Source organism: Ascidia mentula, chromosome 9 (assembly GCF_947561715.1).
Source record: "Ascidia mentula chromosome 9, kaAscMent1.1, whole genome shotgun sequence".
In the NCBI taxonomy this organism is placed as follows: Eukaryota; Metazoa; Chordata; class Ascidiacea; order Phlebobranchia; family Ascidiidae; genus Ascidia; species Ascidia mentula.
This window is the reverse complement of record NC_138574.1, coordinates 510,720-535,719: the sequence shown is the minus strand read 5'-3', so window position 1 is coordinate 535,719 and position 25,000 is coordinate 510,720. Positions and strand designations below refer to the sequence as shown.

General features: G+C 41.6%; 1 protein-coding gene across 1 annotated transcript in view; it reads right to left on the bottom strand.

Annotated features, from left to right (window-relative positions):
* Positions 1-23,043, bottom strand: part of LOC145913566 (titin-like) — a 134,262-nt gene extending 111,219 nt beyond the window's left edge. Inside the window, exons 1-44 of the mRNA XM_083001283.1 lie at positions 22,917-23,043; positions 22,317-22,447; positions 21,949-22,149; positions 21,524-21,648; positions 20,956-21,118; positions 20,582-20,736; positions 20,232-20,375; positions 19,766-19,909; positions 19,500-19,571; positions 17,830-17,959; positions 17,599-17,753; positions 17,339-17,439; positions 16,797-17,197; positions 16,452-16,565; positions 16,080-16,209; positions 15,762-15,950; positions 15,573-15,685; positions 11,406-11,570; positions 11,026-11,194; positions 10,529-10,766; positions 10,254-10,403; positions 9,900-10,011; positions 9,485-9,639; positions 9,061-9,251; positions 8,622-8,887; positions 8,293-8,456; positions 7,469-7,654; positions 7,241-7,358; positions 6,716-7,024; positions 6,344-6,474; positions 6,047-6,182; positions 5,804-5,945; positions 5,610-5,734; positions 5,058-5,449; positions 4,836-4,971; positions 4,473-4,739; positions 4,019-4,285; positions 3,289-3,431; positions 2,602-2,853; positions 2,165-2,300; positions 1,686-1,961; positions 1,318-1,465; positions 726-850; positions 281-421 (exon numbers count right to left, since the gene is read on the bottom strand). Of these exons, the coding sequence (XP_082857409.1) occupies positions 281-421; positions 726-850; positions 1,318-1,465; positions 1,686-1,961; positions 2,165-2,300; positions 2,602-2,853; positions 3,289-3,431; positions 4,019-4,285; positions 4,473-4,739; positions 4,836-4,971; positions 5,058-5,449; positions 5,610-5,734; positions 5,804-5,945; positions 6,047-6,182; positions 6,344-6,474; positions 6,716-7,024; positions 7,241-7,358; positions 7,469-7,654; positions 8,293-8,456; positions 8,622-8,887; positions 9,061-9,251; positions 9,485-9,639; positions 9,900-10,011; positions 10,254-10,403; positions 10,529-10,766; positions 11,026-11,194; positions 11,406-11,570; positions 15,573-15,685; positions 15,762-15,950; positions 16,080-16,209; positions 16,452-16,565; positions 16,797-17,197; positions 17,339-17,439; positions 17,599-17,753; positions 17,830-17,959; positions 19,500-19,571; positions 19,766-19,909; positions 20,232-20,375; positions 20,582-20,736; positions 20,956-21,118; positions 21,524-21,648; positions 21,949-22,149; positions 22,317-22,434 (7,495 nt within the window). The 5' untranslated portion in view covers positions 22,435-22,447; positions 22,917-23,043. The remainder of the gene's footprint in view (positions 1-280; positions 422-725; positions 851-1,317; positions 1,466-1,685; positions 1,962-2,164; positions 2,301-2,601; positions 2,854-3,288; positions 3,432-4,018; positions 4,286-4,472; positions 4,740-4,835; positions 4,972-5,057; positions 5,450-5,609; positions 5,735-5,803; positions 5,946-6,046; positions 6,183-6,343; positions 6,475-6,715; positions 7,025-7,240; positions 7,359-7,468; positions 7,655-8,292; positions 8,457-8,621; positions 8,888-9,060; positions 9,252-9,484; positions 9,640-9,899; positions 10,012-10,253; positions 10,404-10,528; positions 10,767-11,025; positions 11,195-11,405; positions 11,571-15,572; positions 15,686-15,761; positions 15,951-16,079; positions 16,210-16,451; positions 16,566-16,796; positions 17,198-17,338; positions 17,440-17,598; positions 17,754-17,829; positions 17,960-19,499; positions 19,572-19,765; positions 19,910-20,231; positions 20,376-20,581; positions 20,737-20,955; positions 21,119-21,523; positions 21,649-21,948; positions 22,150-22,316; positions 22,448-22,916) is intronic.
* Positions 23,044-25,000: the final 1,957 nt, after the last annotated feature.

Below are 25,000 nucleotides of genomic sequence, written 5' to 3'. Positions count from 1 at the left end.
TGTGTGCATAGACGGAAAGTAAACGTTTACGAGCGTCTTCCAACAGGTGAAAGGCGCTTTGTGTGTCTTGCCTGACTATTTCAATTAGACCCCATTTGATTGAACGAAAATTCTGCAATGTTAATCAGTAACCTTTAACATCGTACACCACCCATTATCGAAGTGATGTTACACAAACAATGAAAAACATCTCAGCAAAAGTAAAGGCTGATAACGCACCACTTGGTGCACGTTACGCTTTCCGCTTGTAACACCATCGAAAATAGTTTGTTCAACTTACTTGGAGCAATCGATACGCCTTCCTTATACCAAGTTATGACAGGTTGTGGTCTTCCAGTGCAGCGAACAGTAAACTTTGCAGCTTCTCCTGCGATCACGATGCAGTTGCGCAACTCCTGGACAAACTTAGGCGCTTCTGGTGCTGGAATTATAATAAACGTTAGTTTGGGCGCGAATCGATGTAATATAATTAAAAATCGATGAGCGCGCACCTCTTGACTTTAGTTATGACGCTTGATGTCATGGCAAGAGGCAGCCGGTTTATTTGTTACCCCCATAATAAAAAAAGCTTTGCTGTCAAGGGTTTTGCAACCGCACATTGCGTTTTACTTTAGTGGGGTCAAGTAAAGGGCATATTGATCATGTAAAACCAAATGACCCTTTCTTTTTTAAATCTATGTTGTTTATTAAAAACATTATAGCAACTGAGCACTTAAACTACTTACGTTGTACGTAAAGATAAGTTGTTGCTTTCTGCTTTCCCGCTTGGAACGTGTACTCTCCTGCGTCATCAAACCTGACGTCATCGACGACCAATCTGTGCGTTAGGTCATCTGCTTCGTACGTCAGTCTAGTTGACAGCAGCGTAAGGCGTCAACATAACTACAACTTTCACAACTCGCTAGTATTTATATCAGGAGAAAACACATTGTTTGCTGCCTATGTGAAACTGCACACTGTCCTTTCGCTCCCTGTCATTTAAACCCGTCCACCCAAATAAGTCGAGTATGCCAAATAAGATTCGTTCCCCTTTTTCAGGTTACTCCAATAACCCTGACAGCCATAAAACACAGGACCACGAGTTGAATGTTTGCTGATTCCCGCCGAGGTTTGAGCGAGAAGCTTAACATGTATTGACAGTGTGTTATTGGCTGACGCGGTCGCTCGCTTTCTTTGTTTGTTCAGAGGCGACTCGTCAAATACTAGGAGAGATGTACCTGTGATAGAGCTTAATCCCTCGGCACTATTTGCTCTAATTATGGCACCTGATACTCGGATGACTTATTTCGGAGTAAAATCTCTTAAAATCCCACTTACCTTTTAGTCATTTTCAAATCAAGCTGAATGCCGTTCTTAAACCACTTCGCTTTTACATTTGGTTTGTTGACTTGGAATTCGAGCGTTGCTTTCTTGTTTTCGACAACTTCGACGTTCTTTACCGACTTGGTGATATCCACGGTCAGAACTGGAATTATGCAAGATATGAGGCATGTTACTGTGAGAAAATACAAGTAGAAAATCGAGAAATCGACAAAAGTCATCCGACCAGTTATGCGATCGGATCGGTTATGCGGTAATTACAGTTTATCTGGTGACGTTTACGACGTGAGGGGGGTGACTCAATTTATCTACGTCATAGCGAACTTTAATGTCCAACAAACAGCTCAAAACAACGTAACAATCACCTTCCACAAACAGTGTGGTCGAACTGGTCCGACTTCCGGCCACAAACGTGTAAATTCCAGCATCCTCGGCTACCAAGTTCTTCACTTTGAGGGAATAAACTTTCTCCTCAATCCTTGGTTCGTATTTAACTTCCCTCTCCCGTGTGGCGTCGATCTTCTTGCCATCCTTGGTCCAGAAAGCGTTTACATTTGTCGAATCCAACGTACACTCGAATACAACCGCTTCGTTGGAAATCGCTTTCACACTCTTGGGCAATGATTTGATGATGGCTACAGCTGTGAGATACAGATTATGTTGAAAATTGTCCAATATCGTGAAAACGTGCTTCGATTTGCGGCCGTCGTGTCGTTTTTACCAAGAGAATGTTTATCAACATTTAATTACTGTGTCCAGTTTTTGTGTGACTATGTTGACTTTCACGTTTTACCATCAAGATATTGGTGGTGGAATTTTTATGTTTTTTTTTTATTTTTCGAACCTTGCACGTCAAGATTTGCCGAACATTTATCGTTTCCGGCAACGAACGTGTATTCTGCTGAGTCATCGGAAGAGCATGACTGGACAGTAAGACGGTGGGTTCTTCCTTCAACCGATATCGTCACATTGTCATCGCTCTGCAATGGCATTAGTTTGCACAAATGGAAGAAGGTACCAGCTAAGTATGTCTCACACTGATATTCTGTGCAATGACAAATCTATCAAGTTCGCCACCACTTAAAACTATTCGGAATAAGGACGGTTTTACTGGTGTGTATAGATACAAAAAAAATTGCCGTGAACGCTAAACTTTCGCTATACCTTTTATAAGCATTGTAGACAATAATACCGTCCTACAATCACTACAAAGCTGCACCGATGAGACTTAATAAGCCGAAACAGTGACCCCGTATGCTGCAAACATTCCCCTATACCCACCTGCAGTGGATTCCCATTTTTGAACCACTTGCACAGGGACGCGGGGACGTCATCATGTGACACACGACATTCGAATGAAGCGCTTTGAGTCTCCTTTACCACAGTGTCACTCATGCGAGAAGTCACGTGAACTTCCTCGACCGTGACCTTAGCCGCAGAAGTGGATCGACCAGCTTTGAACTCGTATGACCCGGAGTCGGTTGGGCGGACGTTGTTGACGACAAGTTTGTGAAGTCGGTTTTGTTGAATGATCTGAGTAAGTACAATTGATTTTGTTTCTCCAGCTAAGAATAATGTGGGACTTAACTATGTGATTTGGTTTTTACAACAATGTCCTGGAACCTATGTCTTGTTACAATGAATTCTATGTTGTCTAGTCATGTTAAACCAACTTTTATCTGGTTCCGTCGCGTTTAAACGGAACTGGTACAACGTGTTTAAACGATGCTTTTACGAATGTTGTGCTAGTTTTGCTGCCAGTCATACAATTTAAACAGGACTGCTCTTCTGGCATAAATTAACGTTCTTAATTCTTCCGACGTTTTGTCTGCCATACAGCCCGACACTTTTAACATTATTAAACTGCAGTTATTTCATGCCATGTTATTTGGGCAACTTCCAACTCTATGATTTACTATTTCAGTTTTAAGAAGCAGCAGCCATTTATTTATCTTCCTAAGTCTTAACCTGGATCCGATCATCTTCGGATACCGGAACTCCATCCTTCAACCAAACACCTTTCGCCCTGTCGTTATTAACTTCAGCAGAAAGTTCGATTGTTCGACGTTCCATTGCTCGAACCTCGGTAAGTTTTCGGGTGATTTGGACAACTGAGAGGAAAAAGGCTCCCTTGTAAAACCACTAATTGTAAAACTAACACCAAGGCGCAAACAAATTAATTACATTGTGCAAACATGCTGTTGTTCGGTGCGTGTTTCATGCCCTTGTGTGGTAAGCCAAGTATACGACGTGCATTCGGTTTTCAGTTGTCTAACTTTTGTTAAACTCACAGAACAGAATGGCGACCCTTAATTAGATTTTACATTTAACGACTTTTATTGGTTTTGCAATTAGACTCAGCTATAATTTAACTTTTGTGATTTTGTGTCCAAAACTTTCGGTGTTCGTCACAAACGGAAACTACTTTGTTACAAAGTGAAAACAACAAATCTACAGCTACGAGTCAAAGCAGTTAGTAGTAAGCAGGTTAGTAAGTGCACTGCCACATAGTTCACGCAGGCATGTCATCACAAGAGTGCATTGTTAGTTTCCGTGTGTTTATTTGCAAAATAAGACACACACACACACACACATGGCTATACGCGAGCACATCACCTTGCTATACGAGTGGTTACAACACGAGCAATAACAACAGCAAGACAAAGTTCAACCACTCACGCTCTACTATCCCACACACCTTCAATGTAAAGACGTGAGCTGGTTTTAGCAGATCCGGCAAGACAACTGTAAACCGCTTCATCATTCTTGTTAATATCAAGAACTTCCAGCGTGTGACGTTTGCCATCCATCGAGATTCGATATTTCGATCCATCTGCCCTCAAGGTGACGCCGTTGCGCTGCCACATGACGCTGGTGACGTCATCGTTTGCGATTTCGACGTTGAAGTTGGCGTCTGATCCCTCTGCCACTGTGAGGTTACGGAGGCCCTTGGCAAACTTGACAGCTGCAAGAAAAAAGTCCGAGTTTTATTTTGTTGTCACTTGTTCAAAATATCCGAAACACAGAGGTTACCATTGTGTTGTGTATTGGGATAAATTACAGTTATTTGTTCAAGCAATAAGTAGGGCCCCACTGTATCAAGAAAACCCAAGTTTAGTCCTTTGTCTTTGTAAGTTTAGGCATAATCTCACCTTGTACTCCAAGTGTAGCCGATGTTGTTGCACTTCCGAACTTGAAGGAATACGTGGCAGCTTCATGTTGGCTTACATTGCTGATGGCCAACTTGTGGACTTTTCCTTCACAGAAGCTCTCGTACTTCTGAGTGTAGGCAGGATCGACTTCTTTACCGTTCTTAAACCACTTCCCATGGACTCCATCCTGTGCTACCTCACACTGAAGGACGGCGGTCTCCGTTTCAAGGACGGTGGCGTCATTTAATGGTTTGGTGATTTGAGCGCCTGGAAAAAGGTGAAAGGTTACATGTGGAAAGGTTACGTTTGTGAAAAAGCACCAATTATCGGCGTACTGTGGCTAGCTTGTATTAGGGGTTGTACCTTGCACTGAAAGCTGTCCACTGCATGACTTGCTTCCAATTCTAAACTCATAACAGCCCTGATCCCCAACGGATAGAGATCGTATTGAGAGTATGTGGCTAGCGCCATCCACCGAGTAAACACAGTTGGCAGACTCCTGAAAATGAGAACAATTTTAACACGAGATAATGTTAGTTTGTTAAAAAATAATTTATTTTAAATGCTCCGAATTTTCCAACCCACCTTAATCGGTTGTCCGTTCTTAAACCACTGAGCTCTGGCTCCTTCACGTGACAACATTACACACAACTTCACAGCAACTGTTTCTGCCTCGCTGACGTCACGCAATGGTTCAGTGATTTCCACGCACGTGACCTCCAACACGCCTTCGCTCCTCTCGTCATTTCCGGTTACGTAGCAGTAAGATCCTTGATCTTGAGCCGAGGTGTTGTGGACGACGAGTGTTTGAACATTGCCTTCCACCATGATCGTGTGTTTCTCGCTGGATTTGATTTCTTCTTCGTTGTGGAGCCATTTGCCGTTACTGTAATTGCTTTGACTTACTCGGCACTCGAAAGTGGCGTCGGTTGATTCCACACACTGGCTGTTCTTGATTCCTTCTGAGATGTTGACGGCTGCAAAACATTACAAGTCAATATTTATTTCTAAACTTCACGTTGCACCAATAAGCAGATTTTTTGTAATTACAGTGGTGATTTATCCCATGCAAACCATTGTCTGATGCAACTTTGTGATTTAATTCAGGTGTTTAACCAACATGTAATATGAACTTACATTTAACTTGAAGGTTTGAAGAACTCTCACTTCCGCCAACAGTGAACGTGTAAACTCCAGAATCTTGTTGTTGAGCGCTCTCGATGATCAGAATGTGTTTGTTGCGATCAGATGTTGCAATTACTCTGTGAGATAAAAGTTTTAGGTTGCAAAAATGCTTCTGGTGACGTGGACTAACGATTTTTTTTGCCTACCTGTTCGAGCTTGCTACAGGTGAACCGTTGTGAATCCAAACTCCCGCTGCATCGTCACGTGACACTTTAACTTCAAAGGTCGCGACGTCACCAACAAACACGCTCTGATCTTTCGGAGCTTTCACAATTTCCACGCTCATCGCTGCACGAAAATTTTGGGTTAATTCCAGATATGTTTTTTCAGGTGAAAAAAACGAGTTTTTTTTACAAAAACAAATTATTACAACAGAATTCAATACAGACCTTCAACGTTCAGTCGTGCTTTGGAGGTTGAACCGTTGAAAGAATATTCGTAAGTTCCCTCGTCGGATTTTCGTGCATGGCTCACGTTGAGAGTCCGTTTGTTTCCAGCTTCTCCCATCACGTGCTTCGAACTCGGCTGAAATAATACAAAAAGTTGCCGGAAACGAATGAAAATTCATCCAAAGGTCATTGCTTTTTTAACTTGACGGCCAAGATATCATAACTTAGTAACTATTTCTTTCTGAACAAAAATCACACTTGGCGTTTGTAAGTAAACGTAGACCTGCTTAAACTAACCGGGATTTCGACTCCATCCTTGAGCCACATTCCAGGAATGTCTTGGTGTGAAACCACCACCGTGAATTGACAAGAAGAAGCTTCTTTGACATTCTCATCCTTTAAACCTGACAAGATCTTCTTCGGGATAGCTGGACAAAATACAAGATTTGTTGTGATTATTTTCCAGAAATACAGGAATATATTAACAGCAATATAGACTTTTTCCCTATATTAAGAAAATGTAGGCATTTCACAATCAATTTGCTTTGTGTTTCAAATGATAGATGAAGAATTCGTTCGCCAGAAAGTAAATAATACCAAAAATTGGAGATAGGGATATAGAAAAGAATAGCGGGTCGTAAAGAAAATTTGAACCTTTCGACTCTGTACCTTCAACTGAAAGATAGGCGGTTGATTTCACTTCTTCGCCCTGCTGGTTTTTTACAAGGCAGGTAAAACTTCCAGTATCAGACAATGTGATGCCACTGACACGGAGAAATCTACAAACTCCTTCAGATTGTGTCTGGTATTTCTCCCCATCCGTGATGGCACAATCGACGGCGCTAGACTCCGTGCGATGGAACCATTGTGCGGTTGCATGTAGGTCAGAGATTGAACATTCGAAGATGGCGGACTTGTCATTCTCATGGGCAGTTACGTCATTTAGTTCCTCAGTAAACCTGAGACCCTTTGCGGACTCTGTAGGATGGATATGGCGGAATATTGAGTCAAAGGCATAAAAATATACAAGTTTAAGTAGAAATGGAAACAAGAAGGAAAGAAAATGCGGCAAATATCCATCATATTGAGATTTCCTGCTTGGTTTTGGGAACATTTAACCTCACAATGTAAAATCATGTCAATGTTTTAGGCGCACAATTCAGATTAAGGTAGAATTGATTTGAAATCTCTTACCTTGCACTAGCAGAAATCCTTGACTTCCAGCTTGTCCGGCAATGTTGCTGATACGAACTGAGATGGATCCCGAGTCATCAGTGGTCGTGTTACGAATGATAAGCTCGCACACTTTATCCTGCACAAAGATTATTTCTCGTTATTCTATATTTCCGTTGCAGACGACAAACATGGCCAGATTATCAACTCATGTCTATTAGATTTCTAGTGAAAAAAAATCAAGCTTACCTCTGGGTAAAACCAACTAACTCTATCAGTTTCCTCCAATCTCATCTCGTTTCGATACCAGCTGATTTCAGGTTCTGGTTTTGCGTGGAATCGAACCCTGAACTTTGCGTCATTTCCCCGGGAAACTGACGCGTTGTGAACACGTTCCAACACAACTGGGGCTTCCGTATCCGGTGGCAGATCGACCTGATAAATAAGTTTCATGGTTTAGGTATTGGTTGGTATATAAGCTATATATACCAACATTCAAGTGAAGGAATGAATGCAAATCGTGCAATGCAGGCAATGTGGATTTTGTGTTTTGCCCAACGTGAGAAATATATCTGACAGAAAAACTTTTAATTTGCGTTGATAACAATTACAATTTGTTTCACATTTAACAGGTGTGAATATCAAGCTTCAAATGGCAATTTAGTTGAAGGAAACTGATTTTCTTTATTCCCTGTTCAACGATGTGATATACTTAGTGATGAAAACGTGCTGCCAGTGGTGAATTCTTTTCAATGTGAGGTGATTTTAAACCTGATTTATTAGAAAAGGGGCCGGAAGAGACTCCCTAGGTCGCCTAAGGAAAGGTAGTTTAGGCTGCTCAGGCTCGGGTTCTTTTTCCCAATGTGAAAGTTCATCTTTTGTTTTACGAATGAACGACTCGTATTGCCGATCACGCTTGGTGCTCTGAGAATGGTTGGTTATGTTTGTAGAAAACAGACTTTTCATACTAGACATGTACAGCTTAAACCTACATCTTTGTAACTACAGCTTAAACTGTATAAAACCTGTATTTAAACGACGGAATTTTACAAGGATTTTAAACTTTTCCAAACCTTTTTCTTATCCGCTTCCAGTTTGTTTAACATCCGCTCCTCCTGAGAAAGTTCTGTAAACTTAGATTGTAATTCCTCATGGCGTTCAACCTTCTTCAACTTCTTGATGCCTGCTATCGGCTTCTCGACTTCCCGCAAAGCAACCATTTGTTTGCCTTTTTCCTCTGCAGACGATAAAAAATGTGGTTACGATCGTGGTTATGTGCAGGCATTCGATAAGCATTAATTTTTCCAATAATAACGGATTTAATTATCCAAAATAATCGTGCTGTGTGACAGATCGCGGACTGAAAAGTTCTATCAGCAAAAAAGTTTCAATTAACGCCAACCTCGCATCTTTTCTTCCACATTTCGGTTAATGCGATATTGCTTAAGGGTGTTCGTATCCAATGATGACTTCACGTCAGTCTTTCCCTTCGGTATCTCGGCCTTGTGGAGAACCGAGCGAACATCCTCGGCTTGGCAAACTTCGATGGCGACGGTGAACTCGTCTTTTCCCTCCGAGTTTTCGGCCTCGAAACGCACACTGCCGAGATCGTAACTCTTCACTGTAGCGATTTCGAAGTAGTGGATTCCGTCAAACCAGATGCGGAATCTGTAAAACCATGTGATCACTTTAATATCCCTATAATGTGAACAATTACATTTTAAAGCTATTTACAAAAAAATTTGTGGTTTCTCTGGGGGAATCAAGTGGTTTAGTTTGTTAAACAGCGCATTAGCATTACAAACGGCTTAAAACAACAATATTATTTCACATAAACTTACCGTTTGCTAGGTCTGATCGAAGTCTCATTCAAGTACCACGTGACCTTGGGCTGGGGTGACCCAAGGACGCGGCACCGGAATCTTGCTGGTTCACCTTCTTGGACTCGGACGGGATCAGGAGCCAGGACAATCCTTGGAGCCGACTTCACTTCCGAGTCATCCACGTTCGGGTGGTCGTGCGCCAGCGAAAGCTAAAAATTGAAAGTTTAACAAACCTTTCCACTTTTACTGGTAAAAGAACTCTCAACATCAACTGATAGCATTGGTGAAACCTAGCTCACTGAAATTGTCTCCACTAAAAAGTTAAAACAAAGCAAAAAATATTCTACACTTTTACTCCTACATCAGTGAGTAATGGAGAAAGCGCGGTAGTTAACATACACCTAGTTATCACATGTTTGTCGACACTTCTATTTTCACTTACAGCCTGTCTGTGCTTCTCAGTGGTCTGTATTTTCTCCAGCTTTCCAGAGTCCGGGAGTTGAGTTCTTTCCACCAATCCCTTCTCCTCCTTCACTATCAGTGTACAAGAACTCTGTACTTGACCGTGTGAGTTCGTGGCTCTGCAACTGATCACGCCTGGATGGGAAAATATGGCCATTAAGTGGGTTGAAAGCACTTCTATAGATCAACAGTTGTTTTTTAGTGGTAAGTGTACAGTGGCTGAATCATCATGTCCTTTCAATCGATATTTCCCACACAAGCAGTAAAGGAATATGAAAACACAAAAGCTTCAACAAAAGATTGAAAAATCCCCTAAAGATGGCATAGAAATTCTAATTTGACATCACCCTTTAGCGAATTCTGTACTACTAGAAAAGTTACTATAAGTAACTAACCTGTGTCACGTGGGTAGACCGCGCTGATGTCGAGAGCTGCATATCCGAACTCGAATGTCGTCATAATTCGATTCGCGTATTCGAGTGGTTTCCCGTCGAGAAGCCATTCCACCTGTGATGTCATTGTTCAACGGACACTTGTTACCAAACAGGTCAAAACTCGCCCAAGAAGTTTATTTTTGAAGCAAAATTAACTGTCTGAGTGCTTTGAAGTTCGAAACGAGTGTTTCACGCCTTTTAAAGCACGTGCATTAGGCATTGTTTTGTCACTACGTACCTTCACATTATGTAAAACACTAAATGCGTATTTCTCACTTAATCTTCGCGAGCTACGTCACAAATTCTTTACATTACCTTCATGGTTGGGTCGCCTATGGGTACGATGTGACATTCAAAATGTACAGCGCCCAGGATTTTTTGCTTCACAGATGTTAGCTTCTTCTTAATCCTTGGCTTCTGCATTTTTGTGGAGTCGTACAGGTCAGCTTCGTCAAAGTTCTCAAGCTGTAGTATTACAAATGGAATCATATGTAATTGCGCGTAACAAGTTTTTATATAAGTGCTTGAAATATATTCAGAAACCAAGAAAACAATTAAATTGCTAAAAGTGGAGAAACTTTTTCAACAACCTTTCTAAGATCCACTCTTTCTGGCGAAGGCTCCACTGGGACCCGTTTCTTTGATGCTTTGGGTATGTACAATCGTTTGTCCTCTTCAGGAACCACATCAGGTCTCTCCACGTTTACTTTACATCTTGTAAGATCCCGTCCAGTCTTGTTAACGGCAGTGGCTGTGTACCAAGCATCGTGTAGACCTTTGCATGCTTGCTCAATCGTCAGCAAACCGTGGCCATCCACTCCTTCGATTCTACAAGAAAATATCTCGTATTGTATATTGGTATTGGTGTGAGCTACGGATGCGAATGAATCAATTTAGGTTTGAAATGGAATCCGAATTGTCGGAAAACAAATGTAAATGTTCATTTTACTGTAAATGTTCATTTCTTAGAAAAATGTCATTTAAGTTTAAGTTAAGATTATTTGCTTGTTTTGTGCAATGGTTTAAACAAACAAATGAGACTGAAAGCACAGATGGACTAAAATGTAGCAACATAACTGATATTTACCTCATGTCCGGGTGTTTTTCAGGAATCAGAAGAACGTTGTCCTTGAGCCAGACGATATCTGGCGTTGGTCTTCCAACAGCGAACACTTCCAGTCTCACCATGTCTCCTTCCTTCACAGTCACACTTTGTGGCTTCTCCAGGATTCGTGGTCTTTCCAATCCTTCTTGAGCTGTGGAAGAAGTTACATGTGTGACATGGGGTAGACCTCGTTACATGTGTGACATGGGGTAAACCTCGATGGAAAATGAGATTATTATTTTTAACTTAATTCCCTTCAGCACTTTTTACATATCAGTTGATACATAACTTGTAATGAAATGTGGTCCATATAGTTTTGTATTTAAAAGTAGTTTTAACACAGCAGTGCAGATAAAACTTACGTATGACGGTAAGGGCCATGGTGCTGATTGCCTTCCCTGCGGCACTTTTAGCAATCACTGTGTATTCTCCGGTATCTTCAGGTCGTGCCGGGGAGATAATGAGGGAACGAACCCCGTCCTCCTTCACCACAACCCGGTGACTGTAATCCTCGTATACTTGGGAACCTGTAGTCAATGCAGGCTTAAACAAGGATGCGAAATACAAGGTTTGTTTAAGAAAACAACGAGGCCATGTCTGCAGCTCACCAAAATATACGGCTTCGTTTCTTATATACGTGGTTTGAAAGGCCCGATAGTAATAGTGAAATAACAATAGAACATTAAGTTGTTTGAGAAAAAAAAAATAAATAAATGTTGTTGCAGGAAATATTTAGCAACAAGGCAAGCTATTAATCAGTTTGGAATAGTAGGGAGTCGCAGTAGTGCTGTGAGAAAACAGCGCGAAACTTCAGGCATTTTCAATGGATGCTCGAGTGTTAGACAAACAAACACTCAAAGTAACTTGCCTTTAGCCTGCACACACACATATACGTGAACATCAGCTTTAAGCCAAGGGTCAGACACTACGTTGTGTCCATCATTAAATGCAGAATTTGCATTTGTAGGACCAATACCGTTGGTGAATGCTTGCGCTTTAATTGGCCCAGAACCCACTGTTGCCGAACGCTTGTGCTGCATATAATTTCTCAAGTCTTTTAAACTGTGGATCCCACTCCAACGCGTGGTGACATCACAAGGTTTGTTCTGTCCTGGGTTCGGTTTCATGTTTGTCCTCAGTGTGGTTCCAACACCGAGACTCGATTTAAGAACCGGGTTTTGACTCAATCTGTCCCTGATTAAAGTAGGATTCATAGTTGCAAGTCTATCAGTAGCGCGTTGAATCAAGTCTATAGTGGGGATGTGTCCAAGGGAACTGCAATATGTTGAAGAGGCCTCCGACCCATTAGTGGTTGGAGGTCGATCGTCGCTTGAAAACGACCTCCTGCAGCCGGAATCAGAATCCGTGCTCGCTATCGGGTCTTCCAGCATTTCTTTTCGAGGTATAGGAGGCAAAATGGGTTTACTATCTTCATCTAACGACCAACAAAGTACATTTGAAGTTCGCCCCGTCACCTGAAGCATGTCATTCACAAATGCCTCGGTAATCTCTTTCTTTTGGAATTCTAAATCGTCATTTGTTCGGGGCTGTTTTCGGGATGGCTGCCCAGTCGCTGCTTCGGGGCTTCCCCGTCGTAAGTTGGCGACCGACCCCCCTTTGTGTTGATTGTGACCAGACATAGAGCAGGTTTTAGCGTCACAATGTACACAAGTGTTTTACGGCGAGCGCAGCAGTGCATGGGGGCGAATCATTGTAACAAGTTGGTCTGGCCCGGACCTGCCCAGAGATAAATCATGCTTGCGGAAAACTGTTGTTTGTATTCCTACCGTAAACCGCTGGACTCTTTCCTGTAGTGGAACAAGCGATAATAACAACACTACACCGATAGCTGGTGGCTACTTCAATTCAAACTCATAATAGCGCAGTCTTGCCACATACGTTGCCAGTACGCAGAATAACTAGATGCGATCTAAGCTGCCAAAACCCCGTTAAAACAATTCGTTAAACCTGTCTACAGAGTGCGCGGTAAATGGCCAACTTGACAAATGTATTATTTATAACTTCGCATCCACCTTAGCCGTCACGCAAGACCTTTGGTCAATTGGTTGCCTGTTTGTCAAACCTACAATTCCTCACTCTTGGTCCTAAGTCTTTCACATAAAGTAGAATTTGTATCTAACTGGTTGTAACGACCGACGCCACATAAAACCTTTCTCTTGAAAGTTACTTCCACTGTTGGGTCGCGAAACGTTCGAAAACAATGTCGAGTTATGACACTTGAAGTATGGCTGGGAGACCAAATCGCCCTCGCTGTCATTCCACAGATGAAGTACCACTTCTACGGCTTGGGGTATTGTCGTATCGGTTATTGGAGCAATAACAGTCGTTTTTAAACAAAGTTCAAACCACGCAAATGGACTTTTGCGCGGCGAAATGGTTGTGTGCCAAATTTGAATGCAATTCGGGTCATTCCACGGCAGGGGGCAATTACCATTCTCTTGTGTGTCGTTTTGTAAATATTCAACGAAATGGCACAATTTACTACGTTGTTGCGTTGAAATTATGTTACAAAAATCGGAAGGTTCATATTCGCGCTCAAATAAAAAGTCCTATTGTCGTTAACTAAAAAGTGCCAACTGCCGCGTTATACACAAGAATTTAAGGCTTTACCCATTACGTAACCAGCAATTATAGTTGTTGATAGATTGGGTGACAATAAAACGTAATATTAATTTTAGCTTCAAACGTACATTCATGCAACAAACGGTTGCTGCCTTTTTTGTTAATTTTATTAATCAACGTAATTTTGCTCGGTTAATTCACCCGTTATCTGGATCGAATGTTGCAATAATAGAATAACTCACCCTTCGTAATTAAATTGAATGAAACGTAAGACCCCGAAATAATCAACAATTAACTTACTTGATAGAGATTCCGTTTCGCTTTCAACGGACATTCTAATTGAGCCGATTTAACACGTACACTTTCATATACAGTTTCATGCTGTCATACCATCACCTATTGACAACTGTTTTGTGCGAAGGGCCGAGGTCCTAATCCCCGCCAAATTATCCCCAATCAAGTGGCAATTCAACAAGGGATCGCGCGCAAGTCTCCCCTTCTATGTCGTGCCAAATAGACAATAGAATATATATCCTGTTGACACTTTTGTGTTGCGGCATACACGCTCTTTTGTCGAGCGTTGACCCGTACAATAGAAGTCTTGCCTACAAGCTGTTATTAACCTCGCCGCATGATCCTTTCCTTCAGTTTCATCCGATATGCGCAAGCCTAACGTCCCGTATACAGGGATATAACGAGCTGTCACTGTGTATGAGTCGAGCGCTGACACGGTGCAGTTCGTCCATAAATTATAATAGAGTTTACAACAGCGGGTATCTGACCTCCAAAAATGAGGCAACTGGTCTGTAACATACCGAGCTATACTAAGCTCGCAAACAATGCTGCGCCAAGACAAAAGAACACGCGCCGAATGAAAGACCAGCTACTCGCGGCGGTAACATGATGCTTTCAGACAACTCTATGCTTGATATAACCGCATACGAATCCTTACGTACAGCGAGCCATGCCCACAACTCTGGGCGGAGTTATGGGAAACTGGTATGGGTGAAAAGGACAAGTGTTGGCAACAAGTATGGCCAGAAGCTCTTCTCTTGTACCTCAATTGTTGGCTGCTTATAACTGGAGAGGTGGCGGCTGGGTTTTTGGCTTTCGTCTTGGATTTATTGCTACTGCGGTGGGAGAGATCTTGTAATTTCGAACACAAGAACTTTTTTGTATTAAAAATTCTCACGCCAATACTCGGCCATTTCAGGACAAAATCCACATGTCCCCATACCATGCTATAATACTAAATGTTGACCAGATATATGTTACAATGCACTTTGTTGCGATAGAAAAACTATATTGCCAATCATCGTAATTAATAGCAGAAATTTAAATTCAACTTAATTCTGCAAAAAACTATATGACCCAGCATGGCAATGATGGGCGATTGATTGGACTTTTATCTTGATAAGGTTTTGAAAAGGAAGTTGCGGTCAGGATTTCACGATACGTGGAGGCGGAGAAATCCAACAATAGCAGCTATGTGTGTACTACAAGCGACACCGCAAATTCTACATTGTCGGGATATCGCTATCATAAACGCCTTAAACAATGGCACCGGAAAATATGACACTACCTATTAAGAAGGTAGAGCTCGGTCGCGATTGATGTGGAACGACCCTAGGTAATGTACTGACTGATCTTTTGTGACTCGGGGGGCCGTGGGTGCAAAAATAATGTTGTTTGTTGTGTTGCGAATGTCAATGCGGACAAAAAGGCCACGACCTGTCTGATTTGTGAAAGGTTATGAGGAGACATTAGGCTTCAAAAGCCGAGGTATTACTGTGACCGCTTGCAAACTACGTTACACAATTTAATTCACGCAGCGATAAATTCGTTATTTTCTGGTCTAATTTTCAAGTTCTGTAACCCAATGGGTTGCAGCAATTTACAAGCTCCTGTATTCCCAGGACTTTTATTTCTACCGAATGTCCACCTACCGTTTTTGAAGAACGTCACATCCGGGAAAGGTCTTCCAGTCACTTTGCAATCAATGCGAATCGCCTGACCTTCGTTACACTCGCTGTTCTCCGGTTTCTTCAAGAACTTTGGTCTGAAATAATTTGACACCGCGTTTACTTTCAAAATTCTGTGGGTTATTCCCTAAACCCAAACTCATTTGAACCCACTTGAAATATTTCTCAATATCAAGTTGGTCGAGTTCCTCCAGTCTTCTAGAAGGGGAAGCCCCACGGACAGGGGAGGTGGAAATTTCCCGAAGTCTTTTTGAGGGACTCGAACTTGTCTTACGTAGATCTGCTGGGGATCTCCCGCCAGCCCCAGGTGACGTCAAACCTCGTCGGCGTTCACCCCGACCCCTTGAGCAAACACAAAATATTAACAAATAAGAAGCAACTGCAAGATACTGGTTGCGGGTTCGATTGACACTTTCCCGCGACTACGGTGGTCGGGATTCGCACCATCAACCTCTCAAACACGACAACTACCTTGAAGCTGAGCTTCCTCTTCCACGTGGAGGAAGGTAAGGTTGTCCGGTAGGTGTTTCCCCTCCTTGTCGCCCTTCGTCAGCTGACTGGCGATCGATGACGTCTTGTTCCTGGAATCTCTGGTAGTGTTCTGTAACACAAACATGTTTCTTATTGGTTTGTGGGATCGAAAATCACACTATAGTAACTTTTATAGCACATTAATTGTTTGTTTTTTTAAATGGTCCTTTGTGAGGCAACAAGTGAAGGGAGAAGAAAGTGTTGAGAAAATCGAGATTTCAAAACGTTTTCTCAGAAGTATTTTACTTGACACTTCACTCCGTCAATTTTTATGATTTAGGGACTTTAAGGGTAAAGTATCCCGTGGTTTACCTTCTGTCACGAGCATCACTGAACCACTGATAAACCCAAACTGATTGGTTGCGGTAATTGTGTATTCTCCGATATCTTCTGGGAACACCATGGTGATGACCAAACAGTAAAGATCTGGAAAGATATTTTGAATGAGTTTAAATCGACATAAAAAACAATAAAGTGTGCAAATATTTGTATGCTTTTCAGCACATAAGCACTGTAAAACCGTGCTACAACTTTAAAGGTTTTGCTTCAAACGATTACTCCAATGAAATGTGCATTTTGCACAGAATATATTAACATCTCTGTTGAAGCTTCGTTGGATAATTTGAAGCTTTAACTTTGCAATGACGTTATGCTTACGTCTTTCGTCGTCCTGTACAATCTTGAATCGGTGTCCAGTCTGCAACATCACCCCATTCCTAGCCCACGTGACTTGTGGCGGGGGAATCCCCGAGATGACACACTCTAGTTTGATGGCAGATCCTTCGTCCAACTTCATCATGCTAGCTGGTGTCTTCAAAAATTTCGGTGGTTCACCGTTTGCGTACATCGTCGCAGCAGCAGCGCCATCGTGCGGTTGTCGCTTCTCGGGAGATTTTCCAGAAGGTGTCGATGTTTCTTCGGCGACAGGAGAGAGCGTTGTTGGGCCACCGAAAGATGGTTCTTGTCCGTCCATAGCGTGTTGGGCGGGCTTTGTTAGTTCAGTGTCAGTAAGTTCGGCTTCGGAAACACCAGAAACAAAATCAAGTTCGGCTTCAGTGCTGCAAAAAATATTGGAAACAAGGGTTTAATTTCTACGAGGTTTGGATTGAATGATTTTTTTCCACCATTGAGCGTTCGGTTGTATTACTGGTTACAAACTTACAGCAACTTGTGATTTGTGTGATAATAACGCTAATTACCTTTCAAATCCATCGTAGTCTGTCATGGAAAGTTCAGTTTCAGAAGCTGACAAGTTTCTTTCCAACTTTCCTGGCTTAACAATTTGTTCAGGTGGACTTACCTGGGTGATAAAAATCAAATTACTTCAATTTGTATCAAAATGGCAATGAAACTTGGTTGTTTGGTTGCGAAATGTGTTCGAAAATACCGATTTGTAATTTCTTGTCTGTCATCTTGGCTTTAAAGCAGGACTATACTATATTTAACCACCGTGGCTTACTTTAAGAAAGCATGATGAAGTTGTGGTTCCTTGTGAGTTTGCAGCAGTGCAGGTAAAACTTCCTGCGTCATCAACAAATGCTTCACGGATGAGCAAACACGATTTACGTCCGTTGTAGGTAATTTCAAAGTCGTGTGAACTTTTAATAGCAGCGCCTGGAGAACAAATGGGATATGAATGTAGTTGCTACTTACCATGCTGGACCGAGGGCAAATATTATTACATCCTTACCTTCTCTGTACCACGTGACCTGTGGCACTGGGTTTCCCATGATTTCGCACTGGAGCAACGTCATTTCCCCCTCAGTAACTTCAGTATCCTGCATTCCCGTCTTAATGAAGGGAGGAAATACGGCCACACCCTGAAATATCGTTCAAACAAACGCTTGATATATGGAAGAAGATAAATAACTACAAAATAAAGATAAAGAATTTTTGGACTTTGCTGTGGGCCTGCTATGTGTTGTGAGCCTGTTGGCCCCACATTTACATGTCAAGCCCAAGACAAGTTGAAAAAGGAGGTGATTGAAATACAAAGGTTAATATCTGTGACAGCATTGGAGGTATTCGGTTACTCATGAGGTTTTCATGCAAAGTACCTCAGCTTCCTCTTGTGCAACAACAATTTGTGTCTGACTCTGTTCGATGTCAAGTGAAGAAAGAGTGTGGGTGTCAACCTGGCAATGGTGCACGATGAACATGTACGGTATGAATGCAAGGCATGCACGGTTAAGAGGTGAAATAAAAGATTGTTGAGAGCAAAACACATTCGAATGTTAACAAAGTTATGATCAGTTAAATTTGCTGATCGGTTGGCTATTTTTAGACGTTCACAGCAACAAAATTATTGGCTGCAAGAAAAGGCAACAACCAACTTTTGCCTACGTATTAATATTTAGTTCTTGGTCAAAAGTTAATTGTGCTGACGTGATTTTAGCGTGGCCGGCGTAAACAAACGTCATCAGCTATATAGTTAAGCCCAATGTAATACGTAGTGCATGTGGCAGTGAGTAGGTTAGGATATGAGCACGACAGCTGCAGACTCTTGATGTCGCAACCACTCATATGACGTCACGGCTCCCCAGACGACCGATAAACGCATGAGGAGGTTGGACTTGATAAGGGTAGACGACTGGAAGATGTCATGCGGTGAAAAGGATTGGTATGTCGTGGATTTAGTCTGGGCCAGAGATTCTATGCTATTGTTAAATTGTACATGCCATGTTCTGTGCCTTTTCTGTTGGGTATCAAAACTTGTAAGGCCAGTAAATTTATAATTAGTGAGGGTGCAAATGTTCAGTGATTTACTTGTCATGCCTCTACACCAGCCTCAAATGCTGCCCCGGTTCCAATTGAAGGAACTTGATTACGAAGAAACGTTTTGCTGCGATGGCAATTTTGTGCATTTAAATGAACGTTAAATGAAAGTGGCGTTGCAATATTTTGCAAATAACAAATACCATAATGCAAAGCTATGTAAGAAACCTGTTGTGAGGAATGACTTCTAGCGCGTGGTGATGATGGCGTAACACGTCGAACTCCAGCAATGGGTTTGGCTTCCTTGCGATGACGTAATGCAAGTGGTTCCACCGCCTTTACTGGCGCCACGAAGGGCCGTTTCGGTGCTGGTGGTTTTTCCAGCGAAGATGAGGATGATGATGACGCAAATGAAACGCTCGATGCTGATTGGTCGATTGTGGATGATTGATGTTGATGTTCAGTGATGTGTGAAGTTTTGTGGCTACTGCTTTCAGCAATCGAATGAGATTCTTCCACTCTTAAAGCTAATCTCTCAGATTGCTCAATATGTTCATATGTTTCCTGGCTTTCAACTGTTTGCCGGGTCTCAATACACTGCGCCTCGCTATAAGATTGCTCAGCACTGTGAAAGGATTCAGATACCTCTTGCATGTGTCCAGCTTCCAAAGACACGATCTCCTTCTTGTTAAGACTTGCCGTCATTTCGCGTTGACTCTGTTAAAATACATAATATTGTCTACATTGTTTATCAAATGTGAACGTAACAACGGTATCCAAGGGCACACAATTGTGGTAGTTTCGTCAAGAAATATAGTCTGTGTTGTATCATGAGCAATAACTAGCAGTGAACCAACAAGCCTAAATGTAGAATAAGCGTATTGTAAAATAAATCTGAACAAGTCACTGACATCCTCAATCTTCCATGGAGCAACCATTGGTGTTGTTGGAGTCTCAGGTTGTTGTTGTTTCCTGGTTGGTGAAGGTGCCTTTACACTGTGGACTCTACGCATAGGTGATGATGACTGCTCTCTTGGTGATTTGCTTCTTCGCACCTGATAAATTACAACGTCTATTATAGGAATTGTTTGACTTCCATGTTCAATACTTATTGCTTTGCTGTTAAAGTCACCAGTTCAATAGTTAGATATAGTTTTCTGTGTTTTAAGCGTTTTTGCAATTCAAAGCTATGCTCGTAAACTCTTGTTTTTCAATCAATTTAGTAGTGGTTAGTGAGCTGCTTTTGTGATGATGTAGTCGACGTCAACTCGTTGGGTACCAAACTTAGTTCAGTACAAATCACCGTAAGCGAACCACTGTGTAGCACATACGGCTACAAAAGTGCGGTCAGACTCAAGCACACAACGTGTTACTTACAACAGGTGGACTCATTCTAACACTTCTTATAGGGGAAGGACTCTGTCGCCGAATGCCCCTGCCCTTCATCTGTTGTTGCTGGGAACTTTTAACTGTGTGAATTTTTGAAACTTCCGATGATTTTGCACTTCCGGTTCGTTGTTCCTGAGCAACAAAAATAACTTATTGTAAAATGTAAAATAACGTGCAGTCAATAATTCCAAACATTCAAATAATTGTGGGGAGGTTAAGCAATGGAAAACTTATCCTGGTAGCAATGGAAGTCTTATCCTGATAAGTCACGAAGAATCTGATTGTGATTCGATAACAGTGGGAATTGTGAACAACAATTCGTGAGCAAATCAATGTACCTGAGCAAATGAAGTTCTTTGTATTTCATATTCATGTGCGCGTTTAACTGCCGACGTCTCATCCAGTTCTGATCTTGGCGTCATCAGCAATTCGCGTTTATCAAATCCGGTTTCAGTTTCCATGTCCATGCGACCAACTGTCGCTACTCCCACTACTAATAATGGTAAACAATTCGTTTAAAAAAAAATTTTTTTCTTACACAGAAATTTACATTGTTACGGCATTGCCGAAAACCTATTAAGTTGTTCAGAAACTTTATGTTCAATTCATAACAAAAATTTAGTCAATTTAAAGCAGCACACGTGGCAAGCCAATTTGCAAATGTCCGTATATATTTTGAAGATGCAGGTTAGTCCAAGGTACGCGTAATTACCGGTAACAGTGAGGATAGCAGTCGATGTCGCTTTGCCACCCTGGTTCGATGCCGTGACTGTGAATCTCCCTGTGTCTTCCTCGCAAGCCTCCGCTATAGTGAGACTGTACAGATCGCCCTCGCAACGAATCTGAAAGTCAGCGGAATTGCGGATCTCGGCGCCCTGTGTGGGAAAGGAAATAAAATGGATTAAATAAACTATAAATGGGGCGATTCCTGATGGTAAATTGTTCATTCTGGAAAAACTTCATTCTTGATGCTAAATATGTTGGGGTTATTAATAACTGTAGTTAAGTTTTAAGAATTTCTATAGAAATGCTTTATTTCTTACAGCTCAACTCTCCATAAACATATACGTTTACTACTCATACTGCATTTATGAAATTATATGTTTCCATAAATAATGTCAAAAGCATAAGGAAATCCTTGCGATCAGAGGATTAGAATGGGAAGTGATGTTCGGAATCTTTTAACATAAATTTACTACATATACTGAAGTATTTACACAATTACAAACTACCACGGTCCAGACATAGATTGTCGTTAAGCGCCAGGGAGTTAATCTCACCTCTCTGTACCACTTAATACGTGGTGTAGGAACGCCAGAAGCGCGAACTTGGAATCGAACAGAAGTTCCTTGCGTCACTTGGATGTTGTTCATTCGAAGTGTGAAGTCAGGGGGTACAGTGGTGGCTGTGACAGAGATACGTGTTATTGTGACGTCAACGTGTTAAATTGACAGTTGTTCCGGTGCTGGATATTTTGCACCTCTCTTTAGCACGACAAATGTGTAAAGGTAAACACAGTTAATAATGTTTCAATAAAAAATAAAAAAATCTTGTTGCTACCGAGTCAATCCACTTATATCATACGAACTGTTTTAGGTGACAAACTTTTGTCACTACACTGTTTGTTCGCGAGTAAAAGTTTTACAATTCATATTCGCGAGATGTCCATGCGCTGGGTTCGAACCCGTGACCTTTGGAACCTTACTTTGTACAACAAGTTCAGCCGAACTTGAAGCTTGTCCCAGATCACTGTAAGCTTGACACACGAACTGCCCAGCATCCTCATCGAAAACCTCGGGAATATGTAAACTCGTCCTTCCATCGACTCCGTCAGAAACCTCGTAGTTGACTGACTTGGTGACGTCATTGCCACCATGGTACCATCGAACTTCGGGTCTCGGAAATCCTGAAGAAAGTTTGAATCGTTTCATTCAAATAATTCACACATTTTTTGGTAGCATGTTTAATTAAATTTCTAAATCATTGATTCTTTCTAAGAGAACTGGTTAATTTCGCGGGAAATTACAAAAACTAGTTGTTAAAAAAATGCACAATTTCGAGTTTAAATCTCACCCGTCAGAATAGCCTCAAAGCAGACTGCCCCCCCTTCAACCGCCACAACACTTTGCAGAGGTTGGACGAAACGCGGAGGTTCCAGGGGCATCTCGACCACGTTGCCATGGCTACTCATCTCGGAGGAGGCACTGAAAAGGCGTTTATCGGCCATCACGTTGTTATGGTTACAGTGTTTCGTGAAACCAAGTTATGCTAATGGTACAAGCAGTTTCAGTTGAAAAAACGAGCGTGGTTTTGTGTTTATGTGATTGTGAAATGTGAAATGTGAGTAAATGTGAATCTATGAGATGAATTCTGCAGGAAGCACAAAAAAAAAATTTTAATTAATTTTCTAGTTGGCAAATTAACAGCATGCTTAGGCACAAAATAAAACCAATCGCAAGTATGATCAAATGCTTTGTATAAAGTAAGAATACATTTCGCGTTTAGCCATGCACTTTTTCCAACTAAGGTGATTTATTCCCTTTAAAAACGCGTATCGTAAACTCTGTAAAAACTGCTGATACTTTTTGGCAACCGCGGAAGCAATAGAGTGACGCATGCGATGCAAACTGATCGTGACAACTGTGATATGTTGTGATGCGAGTTGGGTCTCACCTCCAACCACTTCTCTTCGACTTTCCCTATTCTACAACGTGTTTACTTAACACACTATAACCAAAGTTAACCCTAAACCCTAAACCCTACTGCTACCTAAAACACCCTTCCTACTTCAACTGCCAGTCCACGCAGTGAGTTAGATCTCTTTCGAGGATCTCTGATTCATGTCTCAAGGGAGCAGGCAGCGGTTGATATATACCCGGGTTGGCAGTGGGAAAAAAGGGAGATCTTAATAAGGCGAGAGCATGCGCGCAGAGAGGGGCGACCACTGCCTGTTATTTTTAGGTCATCGGCGGCAGGCAACTGCGAGTTTGAAACAACTGCAAGGAGGGAAAGAACTTTCGGACTGCTGTCACTTATCCTCTATCGCATGCCGCTAGTTTGTAGATAGAGAGAGATGATGGCCGTTACCGCCTCAACCTAAATGTGTCTGGATTCTGTCACGTGTTCGGACGTCTGTGTCGCTAACGTCGGAAAGTTGTCATTTACCGTTTAGCGAAGCTGTCTCGTTTGACAACTGCTTATCCCCATGCAAATCAGCCGCAAGTGTGGATTAAAACATTACTGGTAGACTTTTCTGCACAATTCAAATACTTTTAAGAAGCATTTTTTGGGGTCAACTGTTTAAAACCCCACCTTGAAAGAATAAATAACACTAAGGTTTTCATAATTTTACTCCAAGGCCCGAGTAAGGATCCTATAGAAGATTTGTGGTTTCATTTCATTCATTTTATCAAATCATGTGCGTCATCTGGCGACAGATATATTTTGAGTTAATCTAACATGCACAGAAATGGTGAAGGTCATGTTTGTGTTGATCAACGAAAGTTCTTGATTATGATACTACATGACGTTTAGTATCAAACCTGTAGGGCGAATTCCTTTGCGACAAGTTGATGTGCAAACTGGATTTGGCGGCAGTTTGCTTGGTTGATTTCTTAACGTTCACCACCGTGCTGCACGTGTCCGTTGACGAAACAACCTGGAAGTCCATAAATCAACGTCAAGCTGTGTTTTTTTCAACATCGGTTAATAATGTTTGTTCTAAGTAATTCTGGCCCCAACCGCGCAAATGGTGCACGTAAACACAGACACTGGGCGATCTTTTACGTTTTTGAATTGAAGTTGACGTGAATGTTGTGTAGTTATGGGAGCCATACGTGTATATTGTGTATCTAATTCAGTTTAATATCTAACAGACAACAGACAGAATCTTTAGATACATATTGGAATCTTCCCACAGTCTTAAGGCCAACAGAGACGTAGTAGTTATGTAAGAGAAAGTCATTTGTCGTTATGTTTTCTGTTATAACTTGTTAAAAATCAAATACCAAGTCTCTCTGTTGCCCGTAAGACTGTTGGATAATTCGTATGCTTGATATAACATGCAAGTGCGAAGTTTTTCTTCGGTCACAGAGCTGTTTTTTCAACTTGACGAAATTACGTCACACGACACAAGAAAGGAGGAGGAGAACAAACCGTGGAGGATTCAGTTCCGCTTTCCCCGTCCCCACTTAAACGACCACTTTTTCTGTCAACTTTAAGTTGGTTTCGTCCCAGATTTAATTTGCACGATTTCACAACAGGAGAACGGCGAAAGGAAAGAACGTTCTTGAAACGTTTGCGAGGTGATTTCATCAACACGTTTGTTCCCCCGCCTTTCACCTGTAATGAAGCAAAACCTGACGATATTCACACTTAAGAAATTGGTAGATGTTCTTGTGAAATGCCATTGAATAACATTTCATTTAAACGTGAGATCCGAGTAACTTTAGGCGAAGATCCATTTAAGCGTATTAATATTTGGAACAAGAAATTTGTATGTTAGTGTATAGTGTAGGCGCAAATTATTTGAGAAACGCTGATACATCACCTTGACATTCGTTCTTTGAAAAGGAATTTTCTTGGCTGAAGTGGAACTTTTTTGTGCTTTGTGTCTGTTGCCTCTTACGTGGACAGCAACTGCATATAACATTACAAACATTAATTTTTTTTATGTTACTTAAATCCCAAGTTCGTAGCGTACATCAAAAAGTGTGTAAAAATAAGATCGGATTTATACTCTATAAAGCATCATATTG